Genomic DNA, 11,677 nt, shown 5'->3' on the forward strand with positions numbered 1-11,677 from the left:
CTCTGATGTATGCCCCAAGCAGTGCCTGATACTCAGTGCACCATGGAATCGTCCTCGTTCCCAAGATGTGCTCCCGCAAGATCACCAAAGAAGTGGACGTTCCTTGCCAGGCTCAATCTCAGCAAGAGGTGTGCCAGGACGTTCCGCGCAAGATCAAGAAGCAGGGATACAAGTTCGAGAAAAAGAACGAGACTTTCGCTTGCCAGAAGCACGAGTTCGAAGAGCGGTGCTATGATGTGAAGAAACCGGCGAAGAATGTCTGCGCTGCAACCCTCTTCAGGACAATCGAGAAGCCATGCATGCGCCAGGAGTTCCAGGAGGTGTGCAAGGACGTCGAGCAGATGATTGCTCAGCCCTGCCTTGAGGAGAAGCGTTCCGAAATCGAAGTACCTTGCCCTGAGCAGAGCGTCGAGGAGAAATGCATTCACGTGCCAGTGTACGAGATGGGAACCTGCTCAACTGTCATCCAAGAAGCAGTCGAAGCTCCATGCGCGAAACAAGAGCCTGCGTTGAAATGCGAAGAGAAATCGGTTGAGAGAGCAGGTACCTGCTTCCGCAAGGAGACCATTCAGGTGCCATATACCTGCTATGAAACTGCCTATGAGGAGAAGTGTGTTCAGCTTCCTATCACTGGCAAACCCCTGCCTCCTCCTGCAAAGAAGCTCTAAGTTCCCGATGTGGCGTGAGAATGACAGTGGTTTCACTCCGTCAGATTGCGTAGTGGGTGTGATTGATTCACAAGTGTGTTGTGCTCTACTGAAGTGCCCGTAGTCATCCCTGCTAGACAGGAGACTACAAGATGTCACACGGACTCCTGAGATCAATAAAGTGAATACGTTGAAATGATATGTGCCCAGGGCTCGTCGAATACTCAATCGGTATTGGCGGCCGGAGTTGCTGTTGGCAAGGCCTGTGGGTAGCCTGTACATGCGACTGGTGGATCCGAAAAGATGCGATTACCAATGGAATGTGGATCGGTGAACTGCGTTTGGTTGTGGCGTAGAAGTGGAGCGATGCTAGATCTGGTGTAGGTATGCGTACGTGACATTGATGGAAGCTGATGTTAAGGGCTTTGCAGATGACTGCCAATAAGCGAGCATGAAGGAAACCAATTTGACACGAGGGAGCGGAAGATCGCCCCGGTCACGCCCCGCTTTTATTTGGGATGCAAAAGGAGGTCCGTGAAGAGACCAATCCGGCAGACGAACTCATAGCTTTGCGTACCAGGGTCATAGTCTCGGCAATGCATTCACCGCGAACGAATGCACTCTGCCGTTCTGGTTCCAGGGAGCAGGTAGTCAACTGTGTGCCGTCAATACCGTAGACTCCGGCAGCGACCATTGTCAGAGGGTCGGTTGAACAGCGCTGAACGCGTAACCGGGAATGACTGTAAGGTGATTGCGGCTTTGAGCGGGGACACAGCTACCACTGAGAGGAACACCAGGCTGTTGGAAGTCGTTCGATTGTGCTGAAACTGCCGATTCATTCCACTATGGAGCTCCCACCATTCCACTCCGTTCGAGTTACCGAATTATTATCGGCTTGGACTGTGAGTGCTTGTTCCTGGACACATGCAAACAACACGAAGACAAATTATGCCGCCTCCCGATTTATCCGATCAAAAAACGTTCGCCCGTTTGAAAAATACAACAGACCGCTACACAAGTGCTACGCCTTAATGCAATGGTCTTGGTCTCCCGCCTGTTCCGCTTACCATGATTTGCATCGCTCGCTCCGCCGAGCACGCGCCCGACAGGATCAAGTCCGAATACAGGCTAGGACTTGCCACACCTTCACGATCAACGACCGCATACTTCAGTACTCTGCAAAAAAGAAATACGTTGGACGTGAATCGGCACCGAAAGACAGAAAGCGGCCTGAACACATGCGCCGTGTGCAGCCGGGTGTCTAAAGTCTTGGGCATTATCCACCACTGAGGTATCACAGCCATTGTTTGCAACTGTTGGCAGGGACAAGCTGAGGGTTCCACGCTACTGGGGAAACTGCACACATCGCTCGACGCTTTTCGGTTGACAAAAGTGTCTTGCACCAGCTGGCGTTTACTCGCTGGCTGCGGCCTGCTGTTACTCGTTTCGGCAGCACAGAGCAACGTGATCTCATATCTTGGTCAAGATCCGACCAATCCCCTGCAGCTGCTGCCATGTGCCTGGAAGCAGCGTCAAGAGAATCCGGATCTTTGTGGTGACACATATATGCTCCTTACTTCAGCATTTCGTCCGGATTGAGCAACTCTTGCCAATCAGGTGGTGACTGCACACCGCCTCCTAGTTCGTTTTGAAACGATGCTGCGCCGACAGCACTGTTCTGAGTCGCTGCTTTTGTAGTCCCAGGAGCCTCGACGTAGAAGGGCCATCGTTCGTGAGTCGCCAGCTTCAGCAGCATCTGCTGAAGTTCGTACACTTTTTCTTGTTTTATTGCATCCATTACTGCGTCGGCACCGGCCTCCTCCCCAGCCCCCTCCATCGGTATCCCGTTAGGGCCCGTGGCAGCAGCTCTGACAGCGTTTGCTGCCTCCACAAAAATGTCCTTCTCTGCCTCCCAATGATGGCTGATGTTCCCTCCATCACTCAGCTCTACGGACGCACCCGACGCCATGTCCTGCTCCGAGCGGAGAAGCTCCTCGCTGTCGCCTCTCGCACAGGCATCCTCAAACTCCTTTTCGATTTTCGAAAGGGAAGCAGCAGCCTCTTTAGCCTTCGCCATCACCTTGCTCTGCAGGTTCAGTTCTTGCTGGGAACTTCCTGGCTTGCCAAGCTCTCTGCATGCAGCTCCCAAGCTCTGCTGTTGTTGCATCAGAGAAGGAACCTGAGACGCAAAGTTCATGAGCGACGCTATTGAAGGCGGCTTATCGGAAAACGATGCAGGTAGTGGCGTCACGCCACGAGTCTGCCCCGGTCTCAGAGAAGGCGGGAGATGCGGTGACCCCGCGTTGGAGAAGCAGCCGGAGGGCGGTGGCGGCGCAAAATGCTTCTGCTGAGCCTTGCCAGGAGGAAGGTATTGCCATAGGTAGCGGGCGACAGACGCCGGCGGCGACAGGTGAAGCTTGGAAGGAAAGTCGTAACAGGAGGCCGCAAGTAGAACACACTGCTGAATAAGAGCGTGCGCAAGAACAGGAAGCGACCGAATGGACCCTGCAAGCTGAGAACACAGAAGAAAATGGCGACGCAGTCCAATCATTACACCGGCATGACGCGGTGCGGCGACAGTCTGGTGCTGGGGGCGGCGCAGCTGAGTTTCTGGCTCGGCCGGGAGTTTTCTTCCCCCATTTGTGACATGCCACGCCGCGTAAGGCTCAGTCTTACTCTGATGGTCGGTGGTTCTCTGAAATCTGAGGTGTTTTGCTGGAAGTCGCTTAGAGCCGGGTGAAGACTGCTGCCCTGGGAGCGGTCCGCGAGTTCCGCGCTGAACTGAATGCGCGTTTCTGGCGGTAAGCAGTGGTGGAAAGCTTGAAGATTGAAATAGTGGAAGAGGTCTCGTGCCTGTGAAGAACACACCACATCGGCACCCATGCAGATTCCCTTTCCGGCGTCGCCTGTTGGTGTTTGCGCGGTCTTACCCTTCCTGTTCGAGTTCATAAGGGTCCATGCAGATGAAAAAAACACACACAAGGGAAACGTGCGCCCCGCCTGAGGCTGCTGCTTACCGCGTCTTCGCGCTCGCGACCGTGAAGTCTGGCGAGCTGCTGGCCCGCCTGAACCTCTGCGCGACACGCGTCGAGCCGCCTCTTGCCTGCCTCGGCCGCCTTCTTCTCCGCCTCCGTACCGAGGCAAAGTTGGTCGAGGTCTTCCTTCGTGAAGCTTCCCCTCAAGAGCTGCTTGTCAAGAGTTTGCTGTTGCACTGCATCTCCCAGGAGTTGCTCGAAGACCTCTGGGCAGTCCCCGCCGTTCTTTGTGGCCGCCAGAGCTCGGACCGCTCTCATGCGCCGCGCATGCTCCAACTGATGATCGACCAACACCATGTCCGTTAGAAACTCTGCTGTCTGCTTGTGCAAGAGTGAGGAGAACTGCTGCTGAGCTGGTCGACTGCCCGCGTCCGACAGCTCAGCTTCAGAGGGTGCGAGGGCGCCCACAGGCGGGGTTAATCGACAAAGGAACGCAGGCGAGTTGATGCATTCGTCTGAGTGGACAGGGCCTTTCGCCACACTCTCGCGAAGCCGGAGCCGAAACGCCGCTTCAGCCGCCTGCACCACACATCAGATTTGGCGACCGAAGACCTTTCTGTTCTTCTGCGGTACACGGACTAAGCAGGTGGACACGCGTGCGCCGGGAATCGGCGTGTGCCCCCCGAGAACCTAAGGCGCCTGCCTGACTTACGTCTTTCATCCGTTTCTCGCCTGCCTTCACCATCCACAAGTTTATCGCTTCTTCGCGTTTTCTCTCCTCTTCATTGAGCACGTCCGGACCACTGGCTGCAGCCCCAGCCGCAGCCGCGGCCTCGAATTTCGCCCCGCCCCACAGCGCGTACGTCGCCGCTCGCGCCAGAGTCTTGCCTCCCGTCCAGTGTCTGTACAGCTCAGGAAACATGCCCTGGCGCTCGGCTTCCGCCGCCTGCTCGCCCGTGCCCGCGCGAGCTACAGCCGCTGCAGCCTCAGCCGCTGTTAAGGTCTTTTCTGTCGTGGGGCCGACGTCCTTTCCGTATCGCTGCTCCTCTTCTTCGTCGTCGTCATCGCGGCCGCCGCGAAAACGCGAGAGTTCGTCTGAGGCAGCCGACGCATCGTAGTCAACTCCTTTCTGCAGTTTGCTGGCGGTCTCGGCGGCTTCCCGGTACGGACACGTCGTCCGTGGATCGTAATTCAGGGGAACGTGGCTAGCTGGAAACGCGTGCGGGAGCGGAGACGAGCGTCGCACGAGGAGAGCCAGCAGAGAAGCCGCGCGCGCAGGAGGCAGGCCGTTGGCCACGAGACGTGCAAAGAGAGATGCCGGAGCAGCACTGACACCCGAGGCCGGGTTCTGATACAACCAACCCCACGAAATGGATATGGACACAGAAAGATTGGCAGATGGGCAGCAGGGGCGAGGGAGCGGCAGCGAGGGCGAAGGGGAGACTCTCGGCATGGAAAAGTGTTAGTAAATGCCTCAGAACGCATGCCTCACATTCGCTGGTCTGCAAAACCATGAGTGCTGTGCCGAGCGTGGTTTCCCTGCTTTCATAAGAAAAAGGACAAAACTGTGTATGTCCTGCACCCCACCCGGTTTTTTAACTTTCATTTGTGTGCGTTCGCTCCTGCAGCTGGCTTCTCTCCTCGTGCTGCGCTGGCCCACTGCGCGAGTATCCCGTGCCACGGGGCCTACCTGGAGAGTTTCGTTGACGACTTGCCGTTCCTGTGCGTTAGTGCAACCGCCCAAGAGGAGCGCCTCTTCTTCGTTTTTGAGCCAGGGCGTGAAGGAGGCAGTGGCATCGGCCTGGCTGTCCGGCACGCCGAGGTCCGAGGTAAATTCGGTCCTAAACATGCCAACGTAGAAGGGCCATCCGTTCTCTTCGCTGACTCGGCGAATCCACAGCCACTTGCGCAGGCCTTGGCAACACCCAACGGGATGCATCTGCTGCTCAGCGAGCGCCTCGCGCGCTTCAAGGTCCGCCGCGGATCTTCGCTGAGCTTCGGCCATCTCAGGAGACACCTGGAGACTCTCCGATGGGCCAGCGCGGAGAGCCCCGCTATCGGGCCCCGCGACAGAGGGCGGCGAGGGAAACGCAGCATCCTTCTGTGGGGTTGCCGAGTCCCTTTGGGCAGCAAAGGGAAGTCGTGGCGGGAGAGCAGTTCGTTTCCAGATGTCGAACAAAGCAGTCAAAACTGCATACGCTGCAGGGCGAAGTGAGACACAGAAACAAGTTGACAAGCACGCGAGCTTGCATCCAAGTCTGCACCAGTGACCAGAAAGCCCTCGACACGATGCATAGAGAAGGCGGGAAGAAAAAAGACCCTGGGGATGAGGCGGACTATCTCAGGCACCCAACAGGGCTGTTGGGACTTCGCGGGAAAAAAAAACGCCCCCGCAGAGAAGGGGAAGCAAGTGAGGGAAGGGATACACACGCCCCTGTGTCGGTCTGTCGGCGACAGGCACGGATCACTGCTTCGTGTAGATTGGCTGTTTCGCTGAGGCATTTGCGGCACAGGTATCGTTCCGATTCTCAGAGGCTGCACGACGCTGTCACGCATGCGTCACGCGACGCCACGGAGGCGACAGGCATGAAAACCCAGGCGCCTGAATGCACTCCGCCGGCGTCTAGATCCCAGGGCGCTCGAGTCGAAGGGCGGTGTGTGTGGATGCTCGGCCTCTTAGAACGCCTCTGGCTTCTTCACCACGTTTCCTCACAAATCGAACTCCTCTTCGCCTGCAAGAGCTTTCCAGTCACGAGAGCGCATCCGGAAAGCAGTCCCTCCCTTTTTTCGTGGATTCTGGATTTCACTCCCTCGCGTAACTTGCCTAACAAAGCAGGGTCGCGCAGCGCCTCGTGGATATACACTCTCCACTGCATGTGCCAGGGGCGGCCGCCAGTCTCGCCGATCGCTGCGGAGACAGCTTGAATGGGAATCGCCAGGGGATGAATTCGCGGAGCGAGGGTCGGCAAGAACGCGACCGCGGAGAGGTCGTGGATGTGGGAGGCGAGGCTCAACTGGATCGAGGCAGGCAGCATGTCGTCAAAGATTTCTTTCCGGTAGAAACGGATGAGGTTCTCCACAAACAGCGGCACCTCTGCCGGATCGAGGGCGACAGAGGCTGGCCACGCACGTTCCAGAGCGCAGCCTGATGGATACGCGCCCAAAGCGTCAGGGGCCTCGCCGGCGCTGTCTTCTCCATCTGACTCAACAGGCTTCTCTCCCTGTGCCCGCAGAGACGCCAGGGAGGGGAACGGAATGGGGCGAGGCGAAGGCTTCTCGTGCGTCTCGTCACCTCGCTTTGGTGCACCGGGCCCCGCGCCTCCGCCCAAGGCTTCGAGCGTCTCTGCTTCCCGTCTCTGTTGATGCAGGACGACTCGCAGGGACCGGAAAACATCGTAAATGAAGAGTTGCGCCTCGACAAAAGTCTGAAGGACGCGGCGCGAATCGAGGAGCACGTGGGGATTCTGTTTGAGCGTCTCGCTCCGTTTCTGCCGCTCCGAGTCCTCAGGACTGTAGCTCGAGGAGAGAGCTGCGAGGTCGAGAGCCGCCGAGGTCTCGGAGGGCCGGAGGAAACGCACAGCCTCGTCCAGGAAGAGAAAAACCCCCTGCGGACAGAGCCCAGCAGCCGCAACGAAGAACGCAAGGATCGAACCCTGCCACGCGGCAGCCCGGGTGGTTTTGTTAGGCTAGGGAAACGAGAGAAGTCCTGGTTTTCGGCTGTGCTTCCCGTTTCCCCTCGCCCTTCCCTGGAGCCCGCCAGGAGACCCAGCGAGCAGGGACAAGATTTGGGACGAAAAGAAGGACGAGACATCAGAGAGGCGGGTAGCGGCGCCCAACGAGGTGGCAGCCAGAGACGCCTGTGCAGCCCGACGAAAAAGGGACAAACGAAGGCGGCGGGGGGTTAACACGCGGGAACGGGAGGAAAAAAAGGCGAAGGCGTCTTGTCAGGGACAGCGTGGACACGATCTGTTAGGTATGGGCACCAAACCTTCCAGACACTCCCGCTCGCGTTGTCACGTCGCGTGTGAGCACTGTCTTCCTTTTTCCCCTCTGTTTCCACGCCTCTCACCGCAATCATCTGTCTTTCGACGAGGTTGAGGAGTGCGGCCTGTCCGTCTTGTTGTCTCTTGAGCTGGGCAAGAAGAATCCGTTGTTGACTGTCGAGGAATCCGTCTCCGCCTCGCTTTTCCTCCGCCTTGAGGAGGAACGCGTCGGCCCGCTCGCCCTTCTCTTCGTCGCGTCCTTGTTCTCGGCGCCTGCGTCTCCTCTCGTCCTCGCGTTTCTCCCGTTCCTCGCGTTGCACTTCCAAGAAACTCTTCCCTTTCCCTCGTTCCACGCGCTCGCGCAGATGCACCAGCTGCCTGCCAGTGCTCACAATCTGCGCGTGCAGCCGACTGCTCACCGGCTCGATGACTCCCGCCGCCTTGTCGAGGGCGCCTACGAGAAGCGCTCCTGCGAGCGCACGCTGCTGGACAGGGAAAACGCCCTCGCCGTCTTCTTCATCTTGCGAGAGGGCCTTTTTCGTCTGGGCCGGCGCGCGCTCGCCTCGCCTGTCTCTCGGCGTCTCGCCCTTGCCTCGACTCCGCGCGTCCTGCTCCCGATCTCGCGCCTCCGCTTCAGACGCGCGCAGAGCCGCGGTCGCCTGAACCTCAGAGAGTCCCGGCCGGCGTGGATAGCGAGCGAGAAACTCCGACACGAACCGAAGGCCCTCCGAGGGAGACAGAGCGGCCTGCGATCGCAGCAAGTGCTCAAAGAGATCCGCTGGGCCCGAGTGCCTGAACCCACACCATGAGAGCCAGCAGCAACGCGCGGAACGTGGGGAAGAAGCGCAAGAAACGCGAGGCGCAGCAGACAGCGGCGCCCGCCACACAGAGGAAAAAGACAAAAAAATATGAAAGAGACACATCAGCACGCGTGCTTCGTGAGCTGTGCAGATACACCCGGGAAGGGGAAGAGGTGGATCGGGTTTCTTCGCAAAAGCACTGCTTGTCTTTCATCGCTGCCCCAGGTCAATAGCAGGCCTCCATGAAGGCAACTCGGCCGGGGAGCGCGGCTGTTCCCAAGCGGGCGGGATGCAAAAAACAACTATGAAACGCTTGAGGTTTCACGTCAGGCAGAGCGACAGCCCCGCAGGGAGACACACGCACGAAGCGGCGGGGTAAAGGCGGCTTGTTCAGGTGGAAATTGGGAGCGACACGACTGGACTTGAAAAAACACCTCAATGGCGTGCGTGAGGCGTCTAAGGAGAATCGCAGAGAAGAGGCAGCGCGTGGGCAACTCGAAACACCAGCCGCGTATACACCAGGCGATCTTTGCCGGCTGTAGCCCCAAGTTGTTGGGAGAGAGAGAGTAAAAAGGTAGCGCAGGGGAGTTTCGGAGAACGCGAGAAGCTCCACCACCGACAGTTCCCGCCTCTGCTGCTCGAAAGAGCGCACTGGAGTCGACGCTGGGTGAGACGTGTCCGTGTTTCCTCGAGCTGTCGCACATCCACAATGCGCTTCCGTGGTTGCCGCCGTATAGAGAATGCAGACTCGGCACGCGACACAGGATGGAAACAGTTCAAACAGGCGCGCCTCCTCCTATAACAGCCATCTGTCAGCGAACATCACAATGGCTCGGATAGACTCGCCGGAGAGCTTCTGTTCGATACACTTTGAGACGCAGGTCGTGCAAAACACGTGGCCTCAACTCGGAAAAGCCCAGGCCACAAGTCTGCCTGCATGCGCTTGACACCGCCCACCACAGCGTGTCAAGCGTCGTGAGGCACACAGCCTCCTTTTCGGGTTCAGGGTTTTGTGGGGAACTCTCCTACCTGCGCGAAGCGCCGCCAAGCCAGCTTCCGAGGAGGCGCTTCTCTTGCCCCTTGGCGAGCACGGCGTCGAGCCACGGGCCTTCGATCCACTCAAAGGGAAAGAGCAGAGCCTGTGTCTCCGGAGACAGTCCGCCGTAGGTGGGAGGCGTTCCAGGAGGCAGTTGGTCTCTTTGCAGCTTCTCAAGTTTCTCCCGTTCCCTCGTTTCCTGCTCCTCGAGCGTCTCGAAGATTTCCAGGCGCTTTCGACGGAGAGACGCAGAGGCAACTGGAAAATAGACACAGCCAGGGAAAGAAACCCGAAGGACTGGCCGGTGTGGACGGCGGGAAGGGACAGCCCGTGCAGGGCGATGACCAACTTTTGAAGACGCCCACAAATGCGAGGCGGGTACTCGGCAACCGAAACAACTTCTGAGGGAATCTGCGCCGAGTGTGTTTTTCGTGTCTATACAGACTCCAAAGATTTGGAGGATGTGAACGCGTAAACAGCTCTGGTAACGCAGTCGAACGTGGACCCGGGAACTCGTTCTTAAGACACCCCTACAAGCCGTACCCCATAGCTTTGTGGTTTCAACGGTCTGTGATAGAACAACACAATGAAGTTTACAGAGTTCCTTTTTCATCGCTGAAGTGTGCGTCACCGCACCAGGTGGGCGCCCGCTGCTTCCAGCGTGGTCTGACGGAACTGCCACACAGTTAACGTCTTTGTCTCAGATGTCACAGCCGGCCTGTCAACTCTAACACGTTTAAAAGCTCCACTACTTCTCACCTAGGCCTGCAGACGGCGAAGTTGCTTCAGCAATAGCCTCGTCTTCCTCAGCTGTATCTACAGTGTTGTCGGAGCTGCGGAGGCCCCGCATGGCCTGCGCACGTCGCTCGGCCTCGACCAGTTTCTCCATTTTCTTCTTCAAAGCCCGGCGAAGCGCCTCGAGGTCTGTGCCCCCCGCGAGCGTGTAGGCGTCGGGACTGAGGAGTTCGTAGATTCGCAGCATCGCCTTCAAAGTAACCCACTTGAGCACCGTCGCCCGGCCCTCGTGGTCTTCGTTTTCCGCCAGCGCCGTGTGGAAGACCAAGCTGGGGAGTCTCAGCAGGAGCGACACGGTCTCAGGCGCTTTCTCGGTTCGGTCGCCGTGGGGCTGTGCAGCGTGGAGGCCTTGGGCCTCTCGGATCTCGAGCAGAGGCGCCACATTTGCGTTCCAGAGAATCTCGAGGCGTTCGAAGGGCGGTACTTCTTCCTGAGAGAACAGCCGCTGTCTGTACACCTCCCAGATCTTCTTCAGTTCGAGCGTGGTTCTCCTAAGCTTGTCGGTGAGCTCGGCCTCCGCCTTCTCTCCGTCCGAGTCTCTCGCCCTAGCCGGCGCCAGAAGAGCCTCCTTCTCTTCTCGCCGCACCATCAAATCCGCACTAGGCTCGCGCTCGTCTTGGCGGATCTCAGTGGCGAGCGGCGCCTTCACACCGCCCGCTCCGCGCCGAGGCAGGCGCGCGTACAGCGCCGCAAAGAATTGATCCACGAGGCGACAAGCGAGGCGGTAGTACCCCCGAACCCCGCCTTCTACTGTTTCCAGGGTTTCGTTCTCGGCTTCCCGTGGCTGAGCCCGGTCCCCCGCAGTTCCCACGTTTCCCATCGCCGCCTCGAGAGCGCGCGAAGACTCGCGCTCCAGGAGCTGCGCCTCCAGCTGGCTCCGAAGGCGCAGAGCAGCCTGGCACACTTTTTGCCGTATGCAGTGATGCGCATAGCGCAAGTCGTAGAGGTCGAGCGCGGGCGTGGACGTAGCCCCTCGTTTCCCCGCCTCCAGGAGACGCTCGCGCTCGAGCTCCAGATGCTGCAACAGGAGGTAGGGCCCGCCGTCCTGGAGGAAGAGGACGCCGTCTGAGGGCGACACGACGAGGTAGAAGAGAAGGGTGTCGAGGGGAAGAGCCAAGAACACGAGCGAGTTTCGAAACTGCTCAGTTTCCTTGCGGGTTTGCAGCCAGCTCTTCCGCGCGCTCCGCAACGACGGCTGGTGACCGGTGAGCTGCGAGGACGACAGCGACGCCCGCTGCTGCTGCAGCAGAGCTTCCCCCGATGGCAACTGCGCCACGTACAGCGGAAGGGGAGACGCTGGTTCGCCCCGCGAGTCGAGGAAGGCAGAAAGAGGCGGAGGCGGGTTGGCGTGAGGCGCGGCCGACGAGGCCGCTCCAGCCGGCCGGCTCGGAGGAGGAAGAAGCGAAGAGGCTGCTCCCAGGGAAAGCATCTCGCCCCACAT

At 58.7% G+C, this 11,677-nt stretch overlaps 2 protein-coding genes across 2 annotated transcripts; one reads left to right on the forward strand and one right to left on the reverse strand.

Annotated features, from left to right (window-relative positions):
* Window positions 1–65: 65 nt before the first annotated feature.
* Window positions 66–668, forward strand: NCLIV_035440 (hypothetical protein; the record flags this gene model as incomplete). The annotated part of the gene is made up of 1 exon (XM_003883746.1): window positions 66–668. One exon carries the CDS (start codon window positions 66–68, stop codon window positions 666–668), a length of 603 nt encoding a protein of 200 aa, XP_003883795.1.
* An 814-nt stretch (window positions 669–1,482) lies between these two features.
* Window positions 1,483–11,677, reverse strand: NCLIV_035450 (hypothetical protein; the record flags this gene model as incomplete). The annotated part of the gene is made up of 11 exons (XM_003883747.1): window positions 1,483–1,563; window positions 1,715–1,823; window positions 2,225–3,159; window positions 3,324–3,500; window positions 3,665–4,201; window positions 4,335–4,970; window positions 5,313–5,821; window positions 6,336–7,227; window positions 7,692–8,397; window positions 9,435–9,699; window positions 10,201–11,677. 11 exons carry the CDS (start codon window positions 11,675–11,677, stop codon window positions 1,483–1,485), a joined length of 6,324 nt encoding a protein of 2,107 aa, XP_003883796.1.

Source organism: Neospora caninum, chromosome VIII (assembly GCF_000208865.1).
Source record: "Neospora caninum Liverpool complete genome, chromosome VIII".
NCBI lineage: Eukaryota > Apicomplexa > Conoidasida > Eucoccidiorida > Sarcocystidae > Neospora > Neospora caninum.